The 23,279-nt window shown below is 40.5% G+C and overlaps 1 protein-coding gene across 3 annotated transcripts in view; it reads left to right on the forward strand.

Annotated features, from left to right (window-relative positions):
• Positions 1 to 23,279, forward strand: part of LOC130697350 (pseudouridylate synthase RPUSD2-like) — a 35,394-nt gene that overhangs the window by 10,658 nt on the left and 1,457 nt on the right. For 2 of the 3 annotated variants that reach the window (XM_057520254.2, XM_057520252.2), the window contains exons 2-8: positions 185 to 325; positions 773 to 860; positions 16,406 to 16,527; positions 17,089 to 17,189; positions 20,566 to 20,653; positions 22,127 to 22,347; positions 22,581 to 22,771. In XM_057520254.2, coding sequence (XP_057376237.2) covers positions 185 to 325; positions 773 to 860; positions 16,406 to 16,527; positions 17,089 to 17,189; positions 20,566 to 20,653; positions 22,127 to 22,347; positions 22,581 to 22,771 — 952 coding nt within the window. Of the gene's footprint in view, positions 1 to 184; positions 326 to 772; positions 861 to 16,405; positions 16,528 to 17,088; positions 17,190 to 17,645; positions 17,734 to 20,565; positions 20,654 to 22,126; positions 22,348 to 22,580; positions 22,772 to 23,279 lie in introns of all 3 variants that reach the window. The other variant, XM_057520253.2, reaches the window with a different exon arrangement.

Genomic DNA, 23,279 nt, shown 5'->3' on the forward strand with positions numbered 1-23,279 from the left:
CACACAAATCGACGTGATTCGTCATTTACATATATTTTTTTTTTATTGTACGTGAAACAGTTTCAGTGCCAGACAGACGTACCGTGTTTAACTTTAGAAAAATGTTGTCGAGTGTAGAATCGTGTAGTACGTTAATGATATTAATTATCGATTTTTTTTCGTTTTTTTTTTTTTTTTAATTCAGGTTTCGGAGCGTGAGAATCGGCCAGTGGAAGCGAACGGGAGCGCTGCAGCGGTGGCTGCCATGATAAGCGCGGGAGTCGTTTCCGAGGCCAAGAGAAAACATCACGACGATCAAGTGGAGCCTTTCAAAGATGTTAAACGAGTAAGTGTTTTGTTTATTTTTCATTTTTTTTTTTTTTTTTTTTTTTTTTTCAAATGCAATCAATTGACGAGAAAAAAGCTTATCTTCTAAGCTCTTGATTGCGTTTCATTTTTGCCCGAGTTTTTAAAATCCTTTGGAATTTGATTTCGTGTGTTTCCGACTTTCAAATTGGATGACGTTTTTATGGGGCCCTTTGTGGTACGAGACAGTTAGTAGGAGCAAAATGCGAGCTGTCAGGTGTGGTCGCAAACTGACATGGCAAAATTGAAATTCGTGAAAGGAAAAAACGTGAATTGATTTCTGTGCTGAATTTTAAGCAACAACTTTGTTTTCGTTTTTTTTTTTTTTTTAATTCCGAGTGGAGAGCCGAGCGTTCGGAATTTAAATGCAAAAAAAAAAAAAAAAAATTGTTAAGCTATTTATTGTTGTATCTTTTTTTGCGTGTAGGCTAAAATCGAGACGAGGGCGCTGAAAGCTAAACGCCCCGGATTCACCGACGAGCGCTACAGCGAAACGGAATACTTTTTTGAAAATGGTAAGTCCCCCCCTTTCGGTCTTTTCTGTTTTGACGACTTTAGACTTTGCAAGCCAATCTTTTTCGTCCTACATGTATTTTCTTTTTTTTTTTTTTTTTTTGTTGGTTCACTCCGGATGGGAGTGCAGTATGCGTCAGCTTTTCTCCATACTTGTGTGTCCGATTCGCTCCGATGGAATCAAATTTCCTTGCGCGCATCGCCTTTCTTTTCTCTGTGTGTGTGTGTGTGTGTGTGTGTGAGATGAAAATCGATGGCTAAATCCGCACCCTAAAATGTGACACGCAGCTCGAGTGTGAACCTTTTTTGGATATCATCGACGGGGGGGTTGATGAATGTCTCAATGCAACTGGAGCGGAAATTCTTTGCTGGACAATGATCTCATGAAGAAACGGGGCGGATTTTCCGATCCGGTTCAACTGAATGAGATGTTTTTTATTATTTGATAAAATTACGGATGGCTTGAGAAGAAAAAAACAAACAAAAAACAAAAGAATGTCGACAAGTGAGTAGCTTTTTTGAATTGGGCATCATCGTGGATGTCAAACGCATTTTTGCCCCACTCCCTCGTAAACAACAAGACGCAGACTGTGAGAGCTTTGATTGCCTCGTTAACGACTGGACGAACCCGAATGGGCAGATCTACGTCATCCATTAGCGTCCACATGTTATGCTTTTCTTATGAAACGATGATTTTTTTTCGTCGTTGGACGATGTAGGCGGGGGGATGGTAAAGATAGATCACGCAGCTATTGGCCATTTCTGTGGAACTGTAGCGAGTTTTTCTTTTTTTTTTTTTTTTATCGTCGGCTAACTTGTTTATCGCAAACGAGTCAATGGATTTGTTTTTGTTTATCTGGGAGTGGGGGGGGAGGGAGGAGGAAAAGTGGGCACAATTTTTCCGGCTATGTGACGTGATTTGTTAACCACGAGAATTGAATTTGTTTGGTCTTGCTGGCAGGGAATACATGGAAACTCGGCTGTAAGGACACAGTCCTCATATCCGGTTGGGATGCAACGGGGGGAAGTTATAGGAAAGAAAAAAAAAAGGAGGGGGGGGGGATATCTAGACAAAAGAAATCCCGCTGACTGGAAATGCGATTCGCGTTTGCCCAGTTCATTGACTTGGTGAACCGCTACTGGAATGAACAAACAAGATGAACTAGATTACTCTCTTTCCTCTTTTTTTTTTTTTTTATTTGAAAGGGAATTGGAAATTCCTCCTTTTTTTTTTTCTTGTGGGGGAGGTTGTTCTTCCTCGTTTTGAGATATTATTCGCTGTGGAAAGCCCAGTTGGCTGGACCGCATAGACTGGACATTTCACGCATCGTTGCTTGTACTACCCCCCGCTCCAATTCTGCTTTTGACTTGACGTTACATTATTTATTTATTTATTGATGTATTACTTCCCCTGGAGCTATCTCCTAGGGCCCCCCTCTTCGTATGGAAGACCACCTCAGATAATGGAACCTGGCTTCGGTCCCAGGTTTTTTTTTTTTTTTTTTTTTCCCCAATCGGATGTTATGTCCTACACTCGCGCAGAGAGAAATCATCGTTTTTGGAACGAGAAATTCCACATCTTTCTTTTCTCTTTTATTTGAAAAAGAAAATTCTTTCGTCCCCTGCGTTTTGTTGATTCAGGATCAATAACTGCTCACCTCAGCTGCGCCTCGATTTCTAGCAGACCCTTATGGAAATGTCGGTGAAAATTGGTCAAGTGTCACATTCGTGAGCGACACTTGATGCTCGACAGTGGCTAGGGCGTGGCCTTTTTTTTGGGGGGGGGGGGGAGGGTGTCACGCAAGTTCTTTCGGCTTGGCAATCGTCAAATCGTTGTTGATGAATCTGGATTTTCTTGTGTTCTGTTGATCGGTTATTTTTGAAGAAAGGGTGAGCGCGCGTTAGACAACAACACGGACAGCTAGATGAATGGACGCGTGATTGTATTCTCTTGGGAAAGTCGTTGGTTCCGTCCAGTTTGAATCATTAGCTGGACGCTGCAAAAGTTGGACTACCATTACGCGCATCAAACCATTAACATTTGTTATTTTTTTTTTTTTTGTTTTTGGTTCCGTGTTTGTCCGTGTCAAAATAAAAGAAGATTGACGAATCATCGATTCGTCTCTTTCTCCGGAAGTCGATGCGCAGAAAGGAAATGTTTTTTTTTACGTACAGGGATCGTTTCCGTGGCACTCGTTGGCCGTGTTGGAACAAGCAAAATGCGTTTTTGTTTTGTTTTTACGGGATGACGTGTGATTTTTCTTGACGCACGTGATTTCTTTCGCCTTTTCGTTTAAGCCTTTTGGGGCGAACGAGAAGAATAGAAGGGAACCGTTGAGTGCATTGACAGTGTTTACTGTCAGTCTCACTGTTTACTCCCGCCAGCCATTTGTTATTTTTAGAAATTCTATTTAACATTTTTTTTGTTTATTTTTTATTTATTTTTTTTTCATAAAATAAAAATCGTTGGGATAAAAGCAGTAAATGCTTTTTAACATAATGGCCGTTTTTTTTTTTTTGTTGTTCAAACTCCTTTGTTTTGATTCTCCTAAATGGGAACACTTTCTTTTCATCCCGATTCAAAGTTCTATCCTCCCCAAAAAAATGAATGTTTTTTTTTGTTTTTTTATTATTTGCCATTTTGCGTGGGATAGGATTGCAAACAATTTCCTTCCTTGATCTTTTTTTTTTTTTTTTCTTGGAATATCCGTGGGATTTTTCTTGCTGGAAAACAAGATGGCGGCCATCCAGCGTCGGATTATATGAACGTTGCTAGGGGGGGGGGGGGGGTAAAAGAAAGAAAAAGATCTATCTCTCGACAGAAAGATAAGAAACAAAGCTATCACCTCTCAAATGGTTTGTAATCTTTTTCATTTTTTTAATTTCCCATATTTTATTCATTTTTGTTTTGTTTTTTTATACCGACACGACTGTCGAGGATCAATTCTCTTGCCGCGTTGTCGCAACTGTGCCATTTTTAGTTTCTCGTCCGCTACTTGATTGCTCTCTTCAGCTCTTTTTGTTCGTGCACGTTCCTTCCTCTTCCCCCCCCCCCCCCCCGTTTGCTTCGTATGACAAACAGCTCGTCGATCGCGTTTCCGCTGCCCTAGTTTTTACCTAACCGCATGCGAAAGGGAACCGTTGTAATTAGATGAGTAAAAAGAACAGGACAAACAAAGCTTTTCCTCCCCAAATAGTAAAATGCAATGCAACTTTGCTGGTTTGATTTTTTAGTGGATTTAAAGTAGAGACACGCATTCGCCAGATAAATTACTATGGGCTCCGCGTAAGGTGTGGCTCTGACATCGTCCTCCAAAAACCCACTCGACTCGCACGAAGATTGTAAATCAAAAGGATAAGCCGATGGTCGTCTGACTTTGCCCCTTAACTCATTTTTTTTTTTTTTTTTTTTTTTTATTCCCCTTTCTCCGCCTTCCGTCGCGTTCCAGTCGACCAATGATCTGGGTGTGCTGTGTGTCTTGAAAAAAGAATGATATCCTTCATCGTCTACGTCTGTTATTTAAAAAAGAAAAACAAAATCACAGCTGGGCCTATTTGTGTGGTGCTAATCAATACCCAACGCGATGTGCTGTTCTGGTGTTCCATGGCTGGAAGGAGAGACAACCACATGATCGATTCGACGCTCGTTTTGCGCCGCATTACACGTCCATTTCGGTAGGGATGGTGTCCAGTTGTCTAAAGGGGGGGGGGGAGGGAGATAACACACCATCTCGTTTGCTATTTAATGAAGGGCTCCTGACGATTCGTGAATTACCCAGCAGCTGTTTGAGAGAGAGAGAGAGAGAGAGAGAGAGAGAGAGAGAGAGAGAGAGAGAAAAAAAAAAAGGGCCATCCGGGTTGTTATCGTTGATGAGTCGCTGGCGTGTCTCTTTCATGACGCCATATAATGATTGAAGAGAAAATAGGAGGTGAAGATGAAATTTATTTTCGCACTCACTGTTGAAACCTTTTGTTTTGTTTTGTTTTTTGTTTTTTTTTAACTGCTCTTTGTTAGAGGGGCCAGTTGTTTAGACAAAAGTGGTGTCGCGCTGCGAGGACAACGTTGTTGGATCAATTTCAATGATGATGTTGATGGATGATTGTGGAATATTCAGACAAAAAGGATGATTAATGCAGTCGATTTTTTTTATATCCTCGTATGACGTCACTCTTTATATATATATACAATGCTATAAATGAAACCTTATCACGAAAATGGTGTGTGTATGTGTACGAGGAAGGATCTCTTTCTTTTATTTTTTATTTTTTTTTTTTTTTGTTGGATGTGTGATGTGGTACGCTGATGATTGGAGACCATCATTGGCTTCAATCCATTTGATTGGCTTCTGTTTGTTCCTGTTGGTTTATCGCTAGCGATGGGGGGGGGGAGGGAGGGAGGGAGGTAATGGGAAAAGCTAGACTCATCATTCGATTCCCGACCGCAGGTTCTTCTCCGGCCACTTAATTACGTTTGTTGACAACCCTCATCTTCTCATTTTTGTCCCCCCCGCCTTCTTTTTCTCTTCCTATCTATTGCCAAGCGGACAAACAGCGAAGCTTTGCCTCCCCAGTTGGTATTTGTTATCTCATTTCAGGGGGGGTGGCGGCGTAATGTAAACTTTGATCACATCTCGATATTAAAAAAAATAATAATAATAATAATAACGCTCTCTGTAAATGTTTTGCGGGCGACGTCTACAGCTGGTCCGTCCGAGAATTCAAACAGTTTGACGTTTCGTTTGACATGAATGACAGGCTAACAGTTCGTTGGGTACTCACGAGCTATGCGTGAATGTAAATGCATTTACTCAACTGACAACCACTTCCTGTTAGACTGTTCTCTTAGGTCAAAATAAAAACGTTAAATTTCTATTTTGCTCATGAGGGAGAGCGAAAAAAAAAAAAAGAAGAAAGAAAGTAGAATCATACAACAAGTTCTCGGTCGTTGTTGTTGGTCGAGTTTTAAAAAAGAGCAACAAACGACAAGCCAGAAATAGCCGCTGTGCAGCTTCTTCGCTCCCAGTTCAAAATTGAAAGGGGGAGAGGATATTTGAATTTGGCTGGAGCGGCGAAGAAGAGCACTTGGATTGTGTACCACTGGGCAGAAGCGATTAAAACTAATAAATTCTCGAAAGAGAAAGAAGCCGTTATCGTAGATCTTTGGATATTGGATCTCGAGGAAATTGTTTTTTACGTCCGAAACAAGGTCCGTAAAGAAGCCAGATTTTGATTGCAAGGAAAGGAAAAACAAATGACGTCGACGTACAGTATGTTTTAGACGCAATGAGGTCAACAACTTTGCGTCAGTTGTTCTTCAATTATCGAAGAGAAGTCCGTTTTTGTTGTTGTTGTTGTTCTTTAATTTCAAGCGATTTGTTTGAAAATAAAAACGCCCACTGAGCGAGTTTTAATTGGGATGTATTAAATCCTAATATCTTTTCATTTTTTTTTTTTTTTATTGCCTTGTGTATTACTTTGAAAAATAACGAAATGCATCAGCGACGTGTGGCCCATTTCTAAGCTCTTTGCTAAGAAAAATCGCCCGTCTGGGACTGTTTGTGTGTTTGTGATTTTTAGTTCACTTCTTTGACCTGTCAAACGACTCCCCAAAGAGTCTTCTCTGTTTTTTGTTTTTCCTTCAAAACTTGGAATTTTTGCTTTTCCATTCCCGTAGAAGCGCCCAGAAAATTTGTTTTAATTCCATGGCCGTCCAATCTATTTTTAACAATTGCCAATTTTTTTCTTTTTTTTTTTTTTGAAATGTAGTTAACCAAATCTTTTGCAAAATGCCGACAGCTACCCCCGCCCTCCCTTACGTGCGTAATCTCATCCTGGGCCGAAACTGCCATCGTGATAATTCTATCAAGGAAGAATGCCTTTTCTTTGCTAAGCATAACGTGCGTTTGTTGGCCTTTAAAAAGAAAACGTATCATTTAGGGCCGGACCGGCTCGAGGTCCCAACTTAAAAAAACATTTCCCTCTAAATTTACAGAGACACGCGAACGGCATTATGTCAGCAAAGAAAATGTGTAAGGGTCATGATCGCCCAGCGCTTTGACTTTTGAATTGGCAACGTAGCAAAGCATAGAGTGCGGGCGAAAAAAAAAAAAAAAAAAAAAAAAAATATGGTCCTATGGTAAATCTAAATTTAGTTTGGTGGCATGCGCTCTCTGCCCGCGTTTTCCACTGCGCGTGGGTTGAACGGCCAGTGCTATAACCAGCCCGCGTTACGTAAGCCCCCGTTACATCCATGTGTGGATCTGGAGGCTCTCGAGAACCGATAAACTATTGACTTCTTCTTCAATCTTTCCCCTCTTTTCATATCGAAAGTTTTGATTTCTGGGCCTCTCGTGTTAGCTTATATAACCACGTTATAGTGAGCGGGAAAAAAAAAATAATAATGTTTTCACTCGATCGCCAATGACGCAGATAACAATAGGTGATTTATCTTGATTTGTAGCATTCAATTCTTTTTCTTTTCTTTTTTTTTTTTTTTTTTAAATCTTGCAATTATGATGTCGCTAATCGCAAAATCCTCTTTCGCGCACCTTATCAGCCTTTTGTTTTGTTTTTTCCTTATCGCCCTTCTGTAATTTCTCTCTTGGTGACGGAAGACTCTGTTATTTATTTGATGGCGCTTTCCGGTTATGTGGCAAGCGGCCAATAGTGGTCATGTGTCGGCCGTTTGTACGGAACTAAATAGGCGATCGCTTTCTTTTTTTTTTTTTTCTTGGACGGACATGAATGGACATCGACAGAGTGGGGTGAGTGTTCACCGATTTTTCCCCCGCGAACCCTCCCTCCCCCCCCCTCCTCCACCAACGAGATTGCCGTCCAGCCGAGAAAGGGACAAAAGTTTTGCTCGTTCCTTCGAATCCCGATGAGCTTTTTCCATCCACTGCGACACGCATTCGTGTCTGAAATAAGAGATGACATGGTCGTCCATTTCCTTCCTCTTTTTTTCTTTCTTTTTGTGTTCGTTGTGTCTCCGGGAAATGAAAAGAATAAGAGACAGAGAAAAAGTCGGCTTGCCCTACAGGATTGGAGGCGTTGAACTGAACGAATGTTTCAGTGACAGATGCATAGGATCTCCCACCCTAGATTTAAGTCTTTTTTTTGTTTCCCCCCCCCCCCTTTTTTCCCACGTCGTCAATCCATCCGCATTCGCGTAATGAAAATAGGCTGACATTTGGGTTAGACTTAAAGTACACATAGATCCGCGTTACGTAGTCGATTTTTTTGTGTACCGCATTCAATCCCTTTTTCATATGTAAATATTTTTCTTCTTCCCGTGGCTGGGGCGCCCAACGCGGCGTGTTTGATTTCACAAGATGAAATTGAACAACCCGGATTGCTTGTTATCCACTGAGATTTATCGTTAGATCTCCATGGTTTCGCTCATCTTCTCCATTTTTTTTTTCTTTTTTTCTTTTTTTTTTCACATTAAACCGCTGAATTCCAAGATTTTCTTCGTGTCTTTTTACTCATTTCGTATTGTTTTCTTTTTCATGGCGGTTGCACCGTAGGCTTATTGCTGATCCCCTTTCAAGTTTTCGCCATGGCTGCCGTCTTGTTTTCATTTTTGCGCTCATCACCTTGTTATTCTTAGGGAAAGAAAAAGAAAAAAAAAAATCTGTTGTGAACAAAACAAAGGTTTTCCCTTTAGGTGAGTGAATGACGCCTCTATTGACGTCATCCACGGCCATCTGGATTCCTACTGTACTGGGTCAAGCTGAAGACCTGTCCCCGCTGTTGAGTTATGCATACCACATCGATACACACTCGACGTCCTCTACGTTGTAGATTAAAAAACGATTATTAGTTGTCCATCCATCCGTCCCTTCTTTCCCAACCCGCGGGGTTACATTCATGCTTTAATAATGGTGTCTTTAAATTGGGTTCTCCATCAGACCAAAGGTAAATAACATCTCGCAATCATTAGCCTCGCCATTGACCCACGTATGGGTTACGTAACGAGCTCTTGATGTTTTTTTTTTTTTTTTTTTTTTTTTTTTTTTCTCTTGTTTTCTTCGAGCGATGGCGCGGTCGTGGCCCGTCAGTTGTACAAAGATGAGAAGCGATTCAATCGATGATGGTGAATAGCCAATCAATTTGAAACGGCTGCGTCTGTGAGGTATAACATTGACGGAACGAATAAGAACTACGACCTTTTTGGTCAGCTAGGCCCAATAGCCATTGATAAGCTTCCAAAAAAATTTTTTTTTTTTGGCCCGTTCTACCGGTCTGGGCATGCTGACGTCAGTAAATGGCCAAAACAAGGCCGTCTTTATTTTTTTTTATTTTTTTATTTTTTTTTTTTTTGTGCGTTCTTTTTCTTTTTAAACCTGCTTGTCATAATTCAACTAGAAGAGATACTAGGGTGAACGTAGAGAGAGGCTCTTGATTTTTGCCAACGCATGTGTTTCGATGCGGGTGCCAAAGACTGATAGCGCAACGTTACGCGATGTTTCTCCTTAAGTTTTCTTGGCATCATTTGGGCATTTCACGCTGCCGTAAGGCGGACTGTTTTTTTTTTTTTTGTTTGTTTGTTTTATTATGCTTATTATTATTTTTTCTTTTGAGGTTTTTTATTTTTATTTTTTTTTTTTTTTTTCCCTTCTTCTTCTTCGGTTTGAAGTGCCTCGACGGTGGGGTTCTTGTCGTTGGTGCTTGTCTGTTCGTACGTCGTTTAATGACCGTGGCCTTATCGTAAACCTTTCAAAGTCGTCGTACTATGTATATATAGATTATGTAGTACAGCATAGCGCATTGTGCGTCCGTCTCCAACCGTTTCCGTGAAGAGAAAAATGGCGACATTTTGACTGCACACCAACAGATTTAACGTCTGGTCGTAGAAATACTTCATAAGTAATCCTCATTAAATAATTTCATTTTATTTATTTATTTTTTTTTTTTCCTAAATATTTTTAACTGGTCATTTAATAATCAGTGGGACTGCCAATTGATGAATATTGTCCCCTATCATTTCCGGGATGATAACGTTTAAACGCATCTTATGACGCAAGCTTCTCTTATTCTCTGCCCAAATGTTATACATATTTTTATTTTTATTTTTTTCCCAATTTTGGCGCGGCCATTTTCATCTCACTCCTCCCGTTCTTTATTGGATCCGCTTGACTATATCCTTTCACTTCGTGAAGAAAAAGAGGTGGGGGGGGGGAAGGGAAACCAAAATCCCGAGACTATATGATCCTGTTCTGTGTGTTGCGTGAATGACGTGCACACACACTATATATTTATAGAAATTGAGTCTATAGACATGGCCGTCGGGCAGGTTGGCATCAGTTCCACGTTTTCTTGCTCTCCTCTCTTCCCCCTTTTTTTTCCCCATCATTTAAATCCTCGACACTCCCCTTCCCGTTTCTATTCTGTGTTAAGCTGAAAACCTTATTCTCGTGTTCGGCGTTCCCCCGTGAGTCGTCCACTACATTTAAAAAAAAAAAAAAAAAAAAGAGGTGGGGAGGAAGGAAAGCTTGGATATTGCGCATCGAGTAAAAGAAGAAGAGGCTCGGCTTCATATTCTTCCTCGTACGTGAAATGAAGCAGGGACTGTCTTTTCTTACGAAGAAAGTTTTTCTTTTTTGAATAGACCCACAGTTCCCGCCTTCTTTTCTTCTGTGTCGATTTTCCACAGGGGAAAAAAAGTAAATAGAATGATGAAGAAGTTAGGGAGAAAAAAGAAGGAAGGTGATCCAATATCACATCTGCCAAAGTTTCGATTCTCTTCTTCTTCTTCTTTTTTTTATTATATCGAGCGAGACTATAACGAGGGGATGGAAGAAAGGTCAACTTTTGTTTACGTCAGTAACTTTATTCTTTGAAAAAAAATAATTGTAGGCCGTAGGTTGAGTGATGTGCTATAAGAGCATAAAGAATTATTGAATTTCAATAGAAACAATCTAATTGGATCATGGCTTTATCCCTTTTTTTTAACGTTCAAAAGAAACAGATTGAATATGAATTTGCCTATCACAATCTTTCAGTTTCTATTCGTACTTGGAATTCGATATGGAAATTGCAATAGGGCATGTGTTAAACTCAAATCGATTCTCAGAGTCTGCTGTCCATTGACGCCTTTTAAACGGTACACGATGTCACTCACGTATTTTTTCACGAGCGAAAAAAGTGACCCCCCCTTCTTTTAGATATTATTCATGTTATCGTTGTGATTCGGTGCGCTGTACGAGAAGGTCTTAATGTGAAACGTTTGGATCGATGAAAGAGTCAACAGCCGAACTAAAAGCTTCCCAGTTCTCCTCCATAATTGGTAACCGGAAGGTTTGGTCAAACGGCCGCGTTTTCGAGGACAACACGAAACCTTTCGGCAAAAAAAAAAAAAAAAGGGCGGGACTAACGTTAAAAAAAAAAAAAAAAAAAAAAACGATTTCTCTTTTATGAAGCGACGTGCCAACCATTGATAATCAAAAGGAGCGAGAGACACTCCCTGTGTATTGTCTTTATTTTCTTTTTCTTTTCTTTTTTTTTTTTCTGTTAAAACACAAAACAAATTGTCTTCTTTTTTCCGTCTCCGGTCCCGTCTTTGCACGCGACACAATGTGTCCGTCTCTAGAGGGAAACTCAGCATCTCGTTGGCAACTGGGGCACTGATGCAGACAATGGTCAGCAGCAGCCATAGAATGGCAGACTAACTGCGCCACTGTTAGAAAATTCGGCCCAGAGTCTGAGCCGTTTCAGCGGGCGGATGCAGTACCATTGCCTTCCTTTTTTTTTTTTTTTTGTTACTGGGACATCTTTGAACATCAGCATATTCCTTGTTATTATTGGGCTTGCATAAATGGCTTTTGCAGACTTGGCGTTGAACTGGCAGATGATGCGGGCATCTCCTGTGCGTCCTCCTCCCCCCCTTCTTTTATATAATAGGGGCCCTCGTTATGCACAGAATGACACTTCTCCGCACATCGTCTCCGTGGATAGCGAAATCGATAGGCGGGTTGTGGGGAACTGGTGTGCGTACAAACGCAGCGACGTCATATTTGGGCTGACGTCGTACATCTGGAAAAGTCGATGACGTGTGTTTTTTTTTTTTCTTTTTTCTTTCCTTGGTTGGGTGGTGAGGTTACGTGGTTAAGAAAACAGGGTATCGGTGAAAAATAACTGGGCGAATGAGAGATAAATGGCGTATAGAAAATACACACGAACTGCTGCGCTTGTCAGAGAAGAAGAAGAAAAAGGAAATCGAGTGTGCGGAAGCGCAGCGAAAATAAAAGCGAAGACACGTGAGAGAGAGCGAGAGAGAGAGAGAGAGAGAGAGAGCAGAAGTTATCCGTCCATGTCGAGCTATCCTTCTTCCGCTTGGCCGCACCTTGTTTTCTCCACTTCTTCATCCACCATTGAAGAATGAATTGATGATCAATGGATACGAGTTTGATAGAAAAATAGCTATCATACACACGTCTTTGGATTTAGCAAGTTGATACCAAAGTTTGTGATTGACGGAATTATTATTATTTTTTTTTTTCATCATGTTTAAATAGTATGACATTTTTCGCTAGTTATTGGATCACTACCCAAAACTTTGAAGGTCTTTTTTTTTTTTTTTTTATTTTAATGTTTTTCGATTTTATGGACGACGCCAAAAAAAAAAAGAGATCCTAAACTCGATGCGCTTTGAAAGAATTTGATGGCTGCCTTAACTTTTTTTTTTTTTTTTTTATTGCGGAGAACTTTGAGAGAAGAAAACGGATGGAGAACATTGTTCCCTTTTTTTTTTTTTTTTTTTCTTTCTTTTGATATATTTTTCTTTGCCTTTTTGGGGTAACGAACTTGTCGATACGTCGTAATTGATCAGTGATGGAACGAAAGAAACTCTTCTCCGACTCTGTGTCTTGGCGCCCTATTTCCTTCCGCTATCCCAAAGTGATAATCAAATGACGGAGCGAGTCGTGGTGGTGTGTGGTGGGCCTCGCCCATTTCCCTCTCTCTCTTTTTACACGCAACTGTTTTATACTTAGTTGCAATAGGAATGGCCCACGGCCTTTGTGTCGTTGTTCTCACTCTCTCGCACTGCCTTTTCTGTCTTTCTTCCACGTCGACGTTCCGCCTATCAACCGACGTATTTCCACCAGCCGCTTCCGCCCAAAAATTCGACGTCTTTCTCTTCCTTTTTTTTTTTTTTTTTTTTTCTTTGCCCAATTCTGAAAGGTCAAGTCGTCACTAGACTGAATGAATGTCAACAACTTAATTCGTCTTTATTTTGAACTTTTGTTCTTTTTCACGCCGTAAAAGTGACGATGGACCTCATCATTTTTTAAACCGCCCTTTTTTAATGATTTAAGAGGTGAGGGGTAAACAAAAAAAAAAAAAAGCTTTGTAGCTTCGTGTACGTTAGGTTTTCATGCGGGGAAAACATCAATAACATAGTGGGCTGAAAGCTTTTTCCTGACGGCAGTGATTGAAAGGTGTGTCACCATTTAATGGAAGGTTGGACAGAAAGGCAAAATTCTAAGAAAACACTCGCGTAATTTTGATGCATGAATAGCATGTCACTGACTACTCGTTCCCCCCCCCCCCTTTCTGTCAGACGCCCGCCTTTTCTTTAAAAAAAAAAAAAAATAGATATATTTTTTTTATTTATTTATTATAGACAAAGTGACGTTGATTTGATTCGATTTCTCGTTATTTGATTCAATCAACTGTACCCGGATCGCAAGAGCCCGGAAATATATGTATTCCCTTTATCCTTCTACATCCATTAATGTAGACATCCTCGTGAAGGGAAAGCTCGCCGTAGCTATTCGATTTCTGCATCAGGTGTAGGCTCTTCTATTTTTTCTTTTTTTTTTTGTTCCCCGCCGGCCATATGTGCGCTCGCACACCCACCAAAAAAAAACGTCTAATCATTTCATTCCCCCTTCTTTCCCATTATTTTTCGTGATAATAGGTGATTGTGTTACTGCGCAGACACCTATCGTTTTCTTTAGCGCTTCTCGCCGCCAGCGCCAAGGTGTCGTATCGATATATCATGGCGACCTCTGGCATTTCATTAATGCTGAATGATGTCATTATTATTAGCCCCATTCATTTCTTTCGCCCTCGCTTTTCGAAACGGCGCCCTTGTCAAAATGGCCGTCAAAAGCGGCAAGATGGATGCGCTTATATGCTTATAATGATGCCACACTTGGCTGAACTTTTGCTCGTCAGACGTGAGCCATGACACTGGCCGTTCTCAGTTTTGTTTCCTTATTAAAAAAAAAAAAAAAAAAAAAAAGAATAAAAATAGAAAAGGAAACAATAGTGGAATTTCTTTTTTTTTTTTTTTTTTTTATGCATCATTCATCAAAGCTTTGCCAGAGGTTTGATTGCACTGCGACAATACGGAGCGCGTCTTACCATTCCCTTTTTTTTAATGTTTCTTTTTGAATTTCTAGTTATTTTTTGGGGTGCGAAATGGATGTACCTAAAGAAGAAGAATCGGCACAAAAAAAATAAAAAATAAAAAGAGAGAGAGAGAGAAAGAACTAGAGGAATTGGAGACATCTTTTCTTGCTTCGTCGTTGGGGACGAAATAAGTGGATGGGTGGGGAAAGGGATGATGAATGATAAAGAGCAAGAAGATCGCTATCGTTCTCGTTGCTTTTCTTTCTCCATGCCATTCATCTCCGTTGTTCTCTGCTGGAGCGCGCTATATTGCGATCTAGTAGGAGTATTAGGCTTATATTTCTTTTTCTTTCTCCTTTTTTTTTTTTTTTTTTTTTCTTGTGCGTCTCAAAAAGCTCCGCAGAAGAAGAAGAAGAAGAATTATTATTATTATTTTTTTTTTTTTTTTTTTTTTTGTTATCCCGCTAAAGCCGTTATGGTTGAATAGTAACGATTAGCCTCGTCCGTATTTCCTGTGGTAGCCTGCTGCTGTTACATGCTTATATTCATCGTCTAGGAAATATAGAACAGACAGTGGCTCCTAAAAATGCCATAGAGTTCTCCTCCTTTTTTTTTTTTATTTTTTTTTTTTTATTTTTCCTTCTTTACCAAGAGATTAGTTATGATTTCCATCTGACGGCCAGGCAATAAACATGCAGTTAATGACGACGGATATAAAATAAAGGGGTGGAAATAAATAAAACAAAAGCCCGCATTTTCATTGTTTCAGCTGAACAGTCGCCAAAAAAACAAAAAAAAACAAAAAAAAAAACACAACAACTTTACGGTTCATTTCATTCTTCCTTTTTCGTATTTTTATTGAACGGTGATTTAGATGAGAGGCAAGAAAGAAAAGAGGCATTTTCTTTTATCTGAATCAATGTTAACATTTGTCGAAACATTGTCTTAGTTTGGCTTTTTTATTCGACCCCCTTTTTCTTATCAATCCGATGCCAACTATTAACAGAATGCCCGGCGATCAGCTCTACAAAACAAAGAACGGATGTAGTAAAAGATAGGAAAAGGGTTACACGAAGAGGTCAATATAGAACACGCACACAAAAAACGAAAGTAAATTGGTTCCAGGGGCTTGCCAAAATGTCTATATCCCCCATCCGTATAGTTTTCAACACTGGCCACGGACGTTTGTACTGGGCACTCGTTAATGAATGCCTACGAGTTATTTCCAAAGGTTAAAAAAAAAAAAAAAAAAAAAAAAAAAAAAATGTGAGCTACAAACCTCTCAATGTACTCTGGGCTTCGTCATCAAAACTCGATTGAGTCCTTCGTCTTTTATTTTGGATGAAAAACATCTTTGCTCATCCGCAAAAGCGCGTTGAATCGATGACTGTGCCAAACTTTTTTTTTTTTTTTTTTTTTTTTTGATTTGAAACACGAGACAGAAGAAGAACATTGACGGAGAGAGGGAGGAGACGTGACTGGACAATAGACACTCTTAGATTTGCTCAGTATACAGTGCCCATAAGATGAGAGAGAGGGGAAAAGAAGAAGAGGAAAGTGCTGGTGTGCGTCGATGCCCTCTCCTTTCAGTCGATAACGAACAAGAGGATGGATATCCAGCAACTCATCAAATGTTGTTTAGCCTTTCACGACGCCCTCCTTTTTCTTTTTTTTTCTTCTTCTTTCTTTCTTTCTTTCTTCCTCTTTGTGCCGATCTGTGTGTATATGTGTCTGTTTGGCTGGAAATAGTCTGCTCTGTTTGCCCGTACAAAGTAGAAAACTCGCTTTGCTTTGTACATTTTGATTTTATTACGTTTTGCCTTTTATCAACGACTATTTTCGTCGAGATAATAACAATTGGAAAAAATCAAGTTTTTTCTTATACATTCGGTGGGAAAAAGAACAAACTCTTGATACATGTTTTTGGTCGAGGTCACATCCTTCAAAAAAGCGACTGGACACGCAACGCTATCGTTACCCCTCGTCGGGGTAGTGACAGTTTTACACGACATGACCATCGCAAACATAATAATACCTACCATTGTTCATAGCGTCTACAAACAAAGCAAAAGTGTTATGTTCGTGACGATAGTTTTCTTTGTTTCATTTCACATCTTGAAATGTGAATGTCTTTCAATTGATTTAATTTTATCCTTTTATTTATTTATTTTTTTTTTTTTCGTTTCAGGTCTTCGCAAAGTCTACCCGTACTACTTTACGTTCACGACGTTCACCAAAGGTCGCTGGGTTGGAGAGAAGATACTCGACGTCTTTGCCAGAGAGTTCAGAGCTCATCCCGTCGAGGAATATGTAAGAAAAAAATTTTAAATTTCGCTTCAACAAAAATGTTTTTGCGCGCATATTAAAAAAAAACGTGTCTTGATATTCCTGCTCTCTTGATTGTTACGGACTAAAGTTTAGACTTGTTACGTATCGAGCGTTCTCCGACTGGCCGGGCTGCTTGTCTTAACGGCAGCGCAACACGCGCCGTCATTCTTCTAGACGGGTAGCAGCTGCGGTAACACGGAGAACCTCGTGTCAGTTGACACGCAAACAAAGCGCGTGACTCTTTGGGTTTTTTTTTTTTTCAATCTTGTCGGGAGGTCGTCATTTCACGCTCCAGTTTGCTCCTTTTCTTTTTTTTTTTTTTTCAATTGGATGTTTCCTCCCCCTCCTTTTTTTTTTTCGTGCTCGGTTACCGTTTCCGAGGTTCTTTTTTTTTTTTTTCCCCCTTTTGTTCCCGACATTTTTTCGCTCGGTCGTTTCTTAGGACGATAGAGTCGAGTGTGAATCAAATGAAATTATCAAAGGATATTTCACGTTCATTGTGCTCAATTGTTGATCAATTTTTTATGATTCTTGGCGATGCAGGAGCGGTGCATCAAGTCCGGATCGCTGACGGTCAATTATGAAAAGGTGGATATTGATTACCGACTGAAACACAACGATCTGTTAGCCAACATCGTGCACAGGTAAAAGAACAATGTTCTTCTTTTTTTTTTTTTTCCGTGTTACATTGAACTTTACAGGTTCATGAATTTTTTTTTGTGTATTTTTCCGATGAGCTCTTTCGTTCCTTTAAAACGTTCTGAATTCCAAACAATTCAGCATAGCTTGTTAGCGATCGTTGACGTTTAATCTTTCAACCGTCAATGATGTCAAGACATTTCGAAAACGAAGTCGGCATGATAGGCTTATAGCTGTACACGTATCATAGACGAAAAACGAGAAACATGACGTCGCTCTCTCTCTCTCTCTAACCAAGTTGTTGTTGTGTGTTGTTGCGTACTGCTTGCGACCTGCTGATTGAATGGCGATGGAAACAAACAAACAAATTGTGTACATTTTATTTTTTCCAAAAACAAAACAAAACAAAAAAAAAAAAAAAAAAAAAAAAAAAAAAAAAAAATATAAAAACGGCTGCGCAGACACGAGAGGCCCGTGATCGGGGATGCGGTGAGCATCGTCCACCTCGACGACGACTTGGTGGTCGTTCACAAGCCTCCCTCCGTCCCTGTAAGTTGTTATTCTTCTTTAATGATGTTCCTTTGTTGTTGTCGTTGTTGTTGAACGTCATTGATTGGCAAATTCCCCCAAAAAATAACCTTCTTTTTTTTTCCTCCTTTCCTTTTCTTATCTTCTTCCTTCATTCCTTGAACGAAAACATCCAAAGAAAACCTTTAAATTATAATTCCCCCCCCCCATTCTAAACAGCCAAAAAAAAAAAAAATTCCCCTTTCTTCTAATCCCCTCCTGCAATCTGGTATGGATATAGCCCGTACGTGAAATCCGAACCAATCAACATCGAGCTGGGCATCTCTCTTAATAGTATATCGAAATTCCTTTTTATTTTATTTTATTTTTTTTGCCCCGTGGTATAACCCCCTAAGTTCCTAGCCTCTTTCGCCCTTTCGTGATTGGGATACGATCCGGAAACTAGAGAAGGTTTTTATTGGGATATGGCAGGGAGGAAGATGTAGAATCTCTTTGATCCCCCTCCCCGAAGAGGTTCGAGTGTGCTGCCTTAGTTTTGCAAAGGATTTCAAAGACAATCAACAATTGAAGAGAACGCAGCTAATATCGCGTTCGTGATTAGCAGCGGCGGGTAGCGGCATGTTTCCTTTTACGTGGGGTGCATACACGTGGACACGCTGTTTTGAAACGTGCGTGCGCTCAAAAAAAAAAAAAAAAAAAAAAATGAGAACATTACCAGTAGATGTGAAGTTGTACATATGTTGGAGATGATAGAGAAGAGTATCAAATCCAGTTGGTAGATCGTGGAATATCGATCCGAAGGGGGGGGGGGGGGGGGTTCGCTTGACACTCAAATGGAAATGGCCAAACATAAAAGAGAGGAGATGGAACGATATCAGCAAGGCCTCTTTCTTTCGTCGAGAACCAAATGTCTTCGATAATGAGATTACAAGACTTGATAGTAGAGTTATTATGTGAGAAACGAGGCGGAATGATGCCAGAAGAGGCAGAACATTCTTTTTGATCCGATTCCGGCCACAGGAAGGACGAAGGCTTTACGTATTTGTCTATTTGATTTGTCTTCTCTCTTTTTTTTTTTCCGATGCTCAAATTTGGAACAAAAAAAAGTTGTTTTCGACTTCATCGTGGATCAATCGAAAGAATTGATTTTTTTTTTTTCTTATTCCTTTTCTTCGCGCTCGTCATTAAAAAAGATGGCATAATTGCTGGCAATTGATTCAGAGTTCTCTTTCTTTAGATGTTCTTCTAGTACAATTTGAATTCACTTTAAAAAAAATAGGAACAAAATTTAATGCTTGTACGGGGGAGGGGGGGGGGGGACGACGAGCTCTGGTCGTCGGGTCCGTCTGGAACATTAAAGAATGAATAAAAATGGAAACGATTGTTCGCGTCGCTCGCCGTCGTTGCCCGAGACCAGATTGAATCGTATGCGATTACGGTGGCCAACAAAAGAAGGGCCAGGTCGTTGTCACGCATCTCGTTGTGTAAAAGACGTGGCAGGTGGATGGTGTGTAACGCATCTCAATCGTATCTCGGTGTTCTCTTTTTTTTTTTTTTTTTTTTTTTTTTTTTCTTTCCCCCATTCCCGAACGTTGTTCGCCGCGCATCTATGAATAGAAAAGGAAGAAGAAAAAAAAAGAAAAAAAAATGGTCGCCTATATTTCCGCGTCTTTTTGCGGGATTGCCATAGGCATGGTCCGCGTTGCCTGTCTGTTTGAATAAGTGAGGGACATGTTCCGCTTTTCTTCGTCCGCCTTGCGTTCGTCTCTTTTTTTTTTAGAATCCGCCTTTTTTGGAGGCTACTGCGTCATTGTCGAACGGAGCTGAAAAAACATCCGTGTTGTCTATCTCAGCTTTCTTTCATGCCTATGTCTATATACACCTTGAATCCCCGGCAAATATCAAGAAAGAATTGAGCATCGATCGATTGACTTCCTTGCGCATACTCGAGGCCACCCAATATAATGGATTTGGATTTCTTTCTTCTTTTTTTTTTATTTCGTTTTTTTTTTTTTTTTTTTTTTTTTTATATTTGTTCACGTTGGGAAATGTGGCAATCCAATCACAAGGCGGCCATCCGTGGGTGTAATTTTGAAATAGGAGCAGCGTGAATCTTGATGCGCGCCACCCATTTTGAGCGGCAAAGTCATAAAACAGTTAAGAGCTATAGCGCAAATAAAGCTTCTGCGACCTTCCGTTTCCCCCCCCCCCCCCCCCCCCCCCTTTTTTTTTTTTTTTTTTTTTTTATTCCGTAGTGGTTCTTTATGCTCTTAAGTCTTCGCAGCCGACTGGCCCCCGAAGTGTAATGAAATGAAGCCAATCGTCTTGATGAAGCAACTCGCTCGAAAAAGAAAGGCGAAAGTTGTACGCGCGTTTGCACTTGCCACATCTTGCGACGAGTTGCCCACATTCCGAGACACGTTTGTTTTTGTTTTTTTTTTTTTTCCCTTGCTTGCCCGTCTTAAGCGACTATTCCGCCTTGACGTAAATAATCAAGAGATCAACTAATAAACAAAACGAAAGGCGCCCGTGAACGCACCGACTTTCCGTTTGGCATTTTTCTCATTTTTCTTCGTTTGTTTATTTAATCAATTGAATTTATGTTGTTTTCACAATTGGAATGCTGATGAAAGTTTATTTTTTGTTTTTTTTTTGTTTCTTTTTTTGTTTTTTTTTTATTTATCCATTGGTTTGAACCCTTGCCTTGCATCCTGACGTGCTTGAAAAAATGTATATATATATCGGGACGTGATTTGATGATGACGCCGTTTGCTGCTTCACCGCTTTCTCACGCCCGAAAAACAAAATTTCAATCGACTCTTGTGCCGTCACCTCCGTTCACCAATGACACAGACATGAGGTGCCGGTAGAGTCGAAGGTTATCGAAATTGTTCATCAAGATGACGACATAATCGTGATCGATAAGCCGTGCTCTGTACCGGTACGTACCGTTTATCTTAAACAAATTCGGTTTCGAATACCATTTTTCTTGTTGTTGTTGATCTTTCCCTAGAAAATGTTTTAGTTCTAAACCTTTCTTTTTTTTTTTTTTTATCCCGATGCAATTTTTTTTAAATCTCTATTTTCTAAAGTGGATTATTTTATATTTATTCGGTTGTTTTGTGACTTGTGTTCGCCAACTGCGGTTCCTTCCGTTCTCGTCTTGAACATTTTTTATGGCCGGAGAACGTCATTGGCCTCTTGGATTTGACGATAAGAGCAAAAGACGATGAAACCCCTCCATCCACCCTCAACTCGTACTCTGTTAACGTCTCAATTCCGGTGCGAGGTTTTCTTTTCTCGACGACATGCGATTCCAGTGGAAACATATCCATTACGGAAAATTGGATCGTCAAGTCCTGTTCCACTTTGACTAGGTGGAACGCTCGATTGCCTTGCTCGTTTTTTATTTTTTTTTATTTATTTATTTATTTATTTATTTTTTTTTTTTTTCCTATTCCGTGTATGTACGCAGCCACTTGGGGGGAGAGGGGGGGGGGGGATGATGTTGTTATTCTTTGCTGGGACTTAGGCGTAGCGCTGGGGAATGAGGAAGAGATTTTTCGGCGGATAGGAGAGAGGGCCCAATCTTTGGTTCGTGCACGTGCTTCATCGAAAGATGATTGTACCAGGTTGCACACGCCTTGTTTTTGTTTGAGTCTCAATTTTTTCTTTTCCTTTTTGATACATTTTCCTTCTCCTGTGTCCTTACACCATGGCCTTACCGTTCATGCTTTTTATTTCCCCTCTACATTTTTTTTTTATTTCCGCTATTTGCCAAGGCTTTTTTTTTTTTTTTCCTGGTTCGTCTTATTGCCATCCAATACTTAACTGGCTGTACGTATTTTGCAATTTCCCCATCCTTTCCGTGTTTGTTTGATACGCCACCTTGTCTGTTTTTTTTTGTGTATGTGGTGTGGGTTAACGTCATCCGCGGCTCAATCGTTCCAAATTCCGGGTAGTTGGGGGGGGGGGGGGGGGGGAGTGCAATAACACACACTTTAATCAGACATGTACAATTTGAATTCCAAACAGCAGATGATGCCCGTCTTTTTTTTTTATTATTTTTTTTTTTTTATACTATGCGTGTGCGCATCTATTTGGCCGGGCCGTGCGGCAGCTGCTTTCAATATTGGATTGGGGATGATTTCCAAACCGATCGTAGTAGAAGAGAGGGAAGAGCAATCGATTGAGCTAAAAAGTCGACTATTGATGTAGTTTCATTTGATAGCTGAACCCAATAACATCGGAATCGTGGAACGATTAGCTGCGGATCGGCGATACGGACGCTTTCTCATTTCCCACTGCCCGAATTTCCTCTTATTGAAGAAAAAAGAAAATGTACTTTTGATGTTCAACTGGCCTTTAACTAGTCCGCATTTCCGGATGGCGCGTGTGTGTGTTTCTTATTTAGGTTCATCCGTGCGGTCGATACCGTCACAATGCGGTGGCTTTCATCTTAGCCAAGGAACACAACTTGCGTAACTTGCGGACGATCCATCGGCTAGATCGGCTCACGTCGGGACTGTTAATGTTCGGCCGGAACCAGGAGAAAGCCCGACAGATGGAAGTGCAGATCCGCACGCGCCTCGTCTCCAAGGAGTACGTCTGCAGAGTTGGAGGCGAATTCCCGAGGTAATTTTTCACGGCTGCACAATTTTCCTTGACACGCTCTTGTCTTTTCCTTCATCATTCTTTACAACCTTGTTCTCATTCTGATATGAATTGCTTACCAAAGTGCTTCGACAGAGGCCTTCTGATGTAGCAGACACACTCTATATGAAACTCGTCCATAATGAAAGCACAAGAGCCTGATTGTTAAGCCGGCCAGCCCGTTTTTAATGTTTGATTGTTGATTGATTTCATAGTGGCCACATCGTATGCATCGAACCGATCGAGGTGGTCAGCTATAAGATCGGCGTTTGTCGCGTCTCCCCGAAAGGCAAGGACTGCCGGACAGAGTTCGAGCGGCTCTCCTACAATGGCAAGACGAGCGTCGTTCTCTGCAAGCCCCACACTGGTCGGATGCACCAGATCAGAGTTCATCTGCAGTACCTCGGTGAGTATAAAGAGAAATTCACGACCCATCTCCAGGGAGTCAGCAAAGGAGGGGAGGGGGGAGGGTATCGGACGGTTGGACGGACGGACCGACTTACTTTTACTCAACAAAAACGCGCACGCTCGTTGTTAATTGGATACGAGGTCTTCTCAGTCGTGATCACAAGAGCAATTGGATCACTGGATGTTTAGTCATTCAGTTAGAGTGACCTGCCCTTCTTAAGGGACTTGCACTTAGTTAACGTCCAAGTTAAACAATACGGCAAGTCGACTTTTAACGAAGGACGTTCCGTTCTTCATTAGCTTTACGTGGCCCATTTTCTGTCCATTGGACTCACCTGTCTCCACTCAATATCACGCAAAACGGGAAGCCTGGACGTTCAATTTTTTCAATTAAACTTGTGAAGAGGAGGGTAGCTCACAGATAACCTTTCGCATCTTTAGTGGCCTATTATGTGGAAGAGCATCATCAATTTTTGTTGCATAGATGAATATCTTTAACGATGCCA

Source organism: Daphnia carinata, chromosome 3 (genome assembly GCF_022539665.2).
Source record: "Daphnia carinata strain CSIRO-1 chromosome 3, CSIRO_AGI_Dcar_HiC_V3, whole genome shotgun sequence".
Classification (NCBI taxonomy): Eukaryota; Metazoa; Arthropoda; class Branchiopoda; order Diplostraca; family Daphniidae; genus Daphnia; species Daphnia carinata.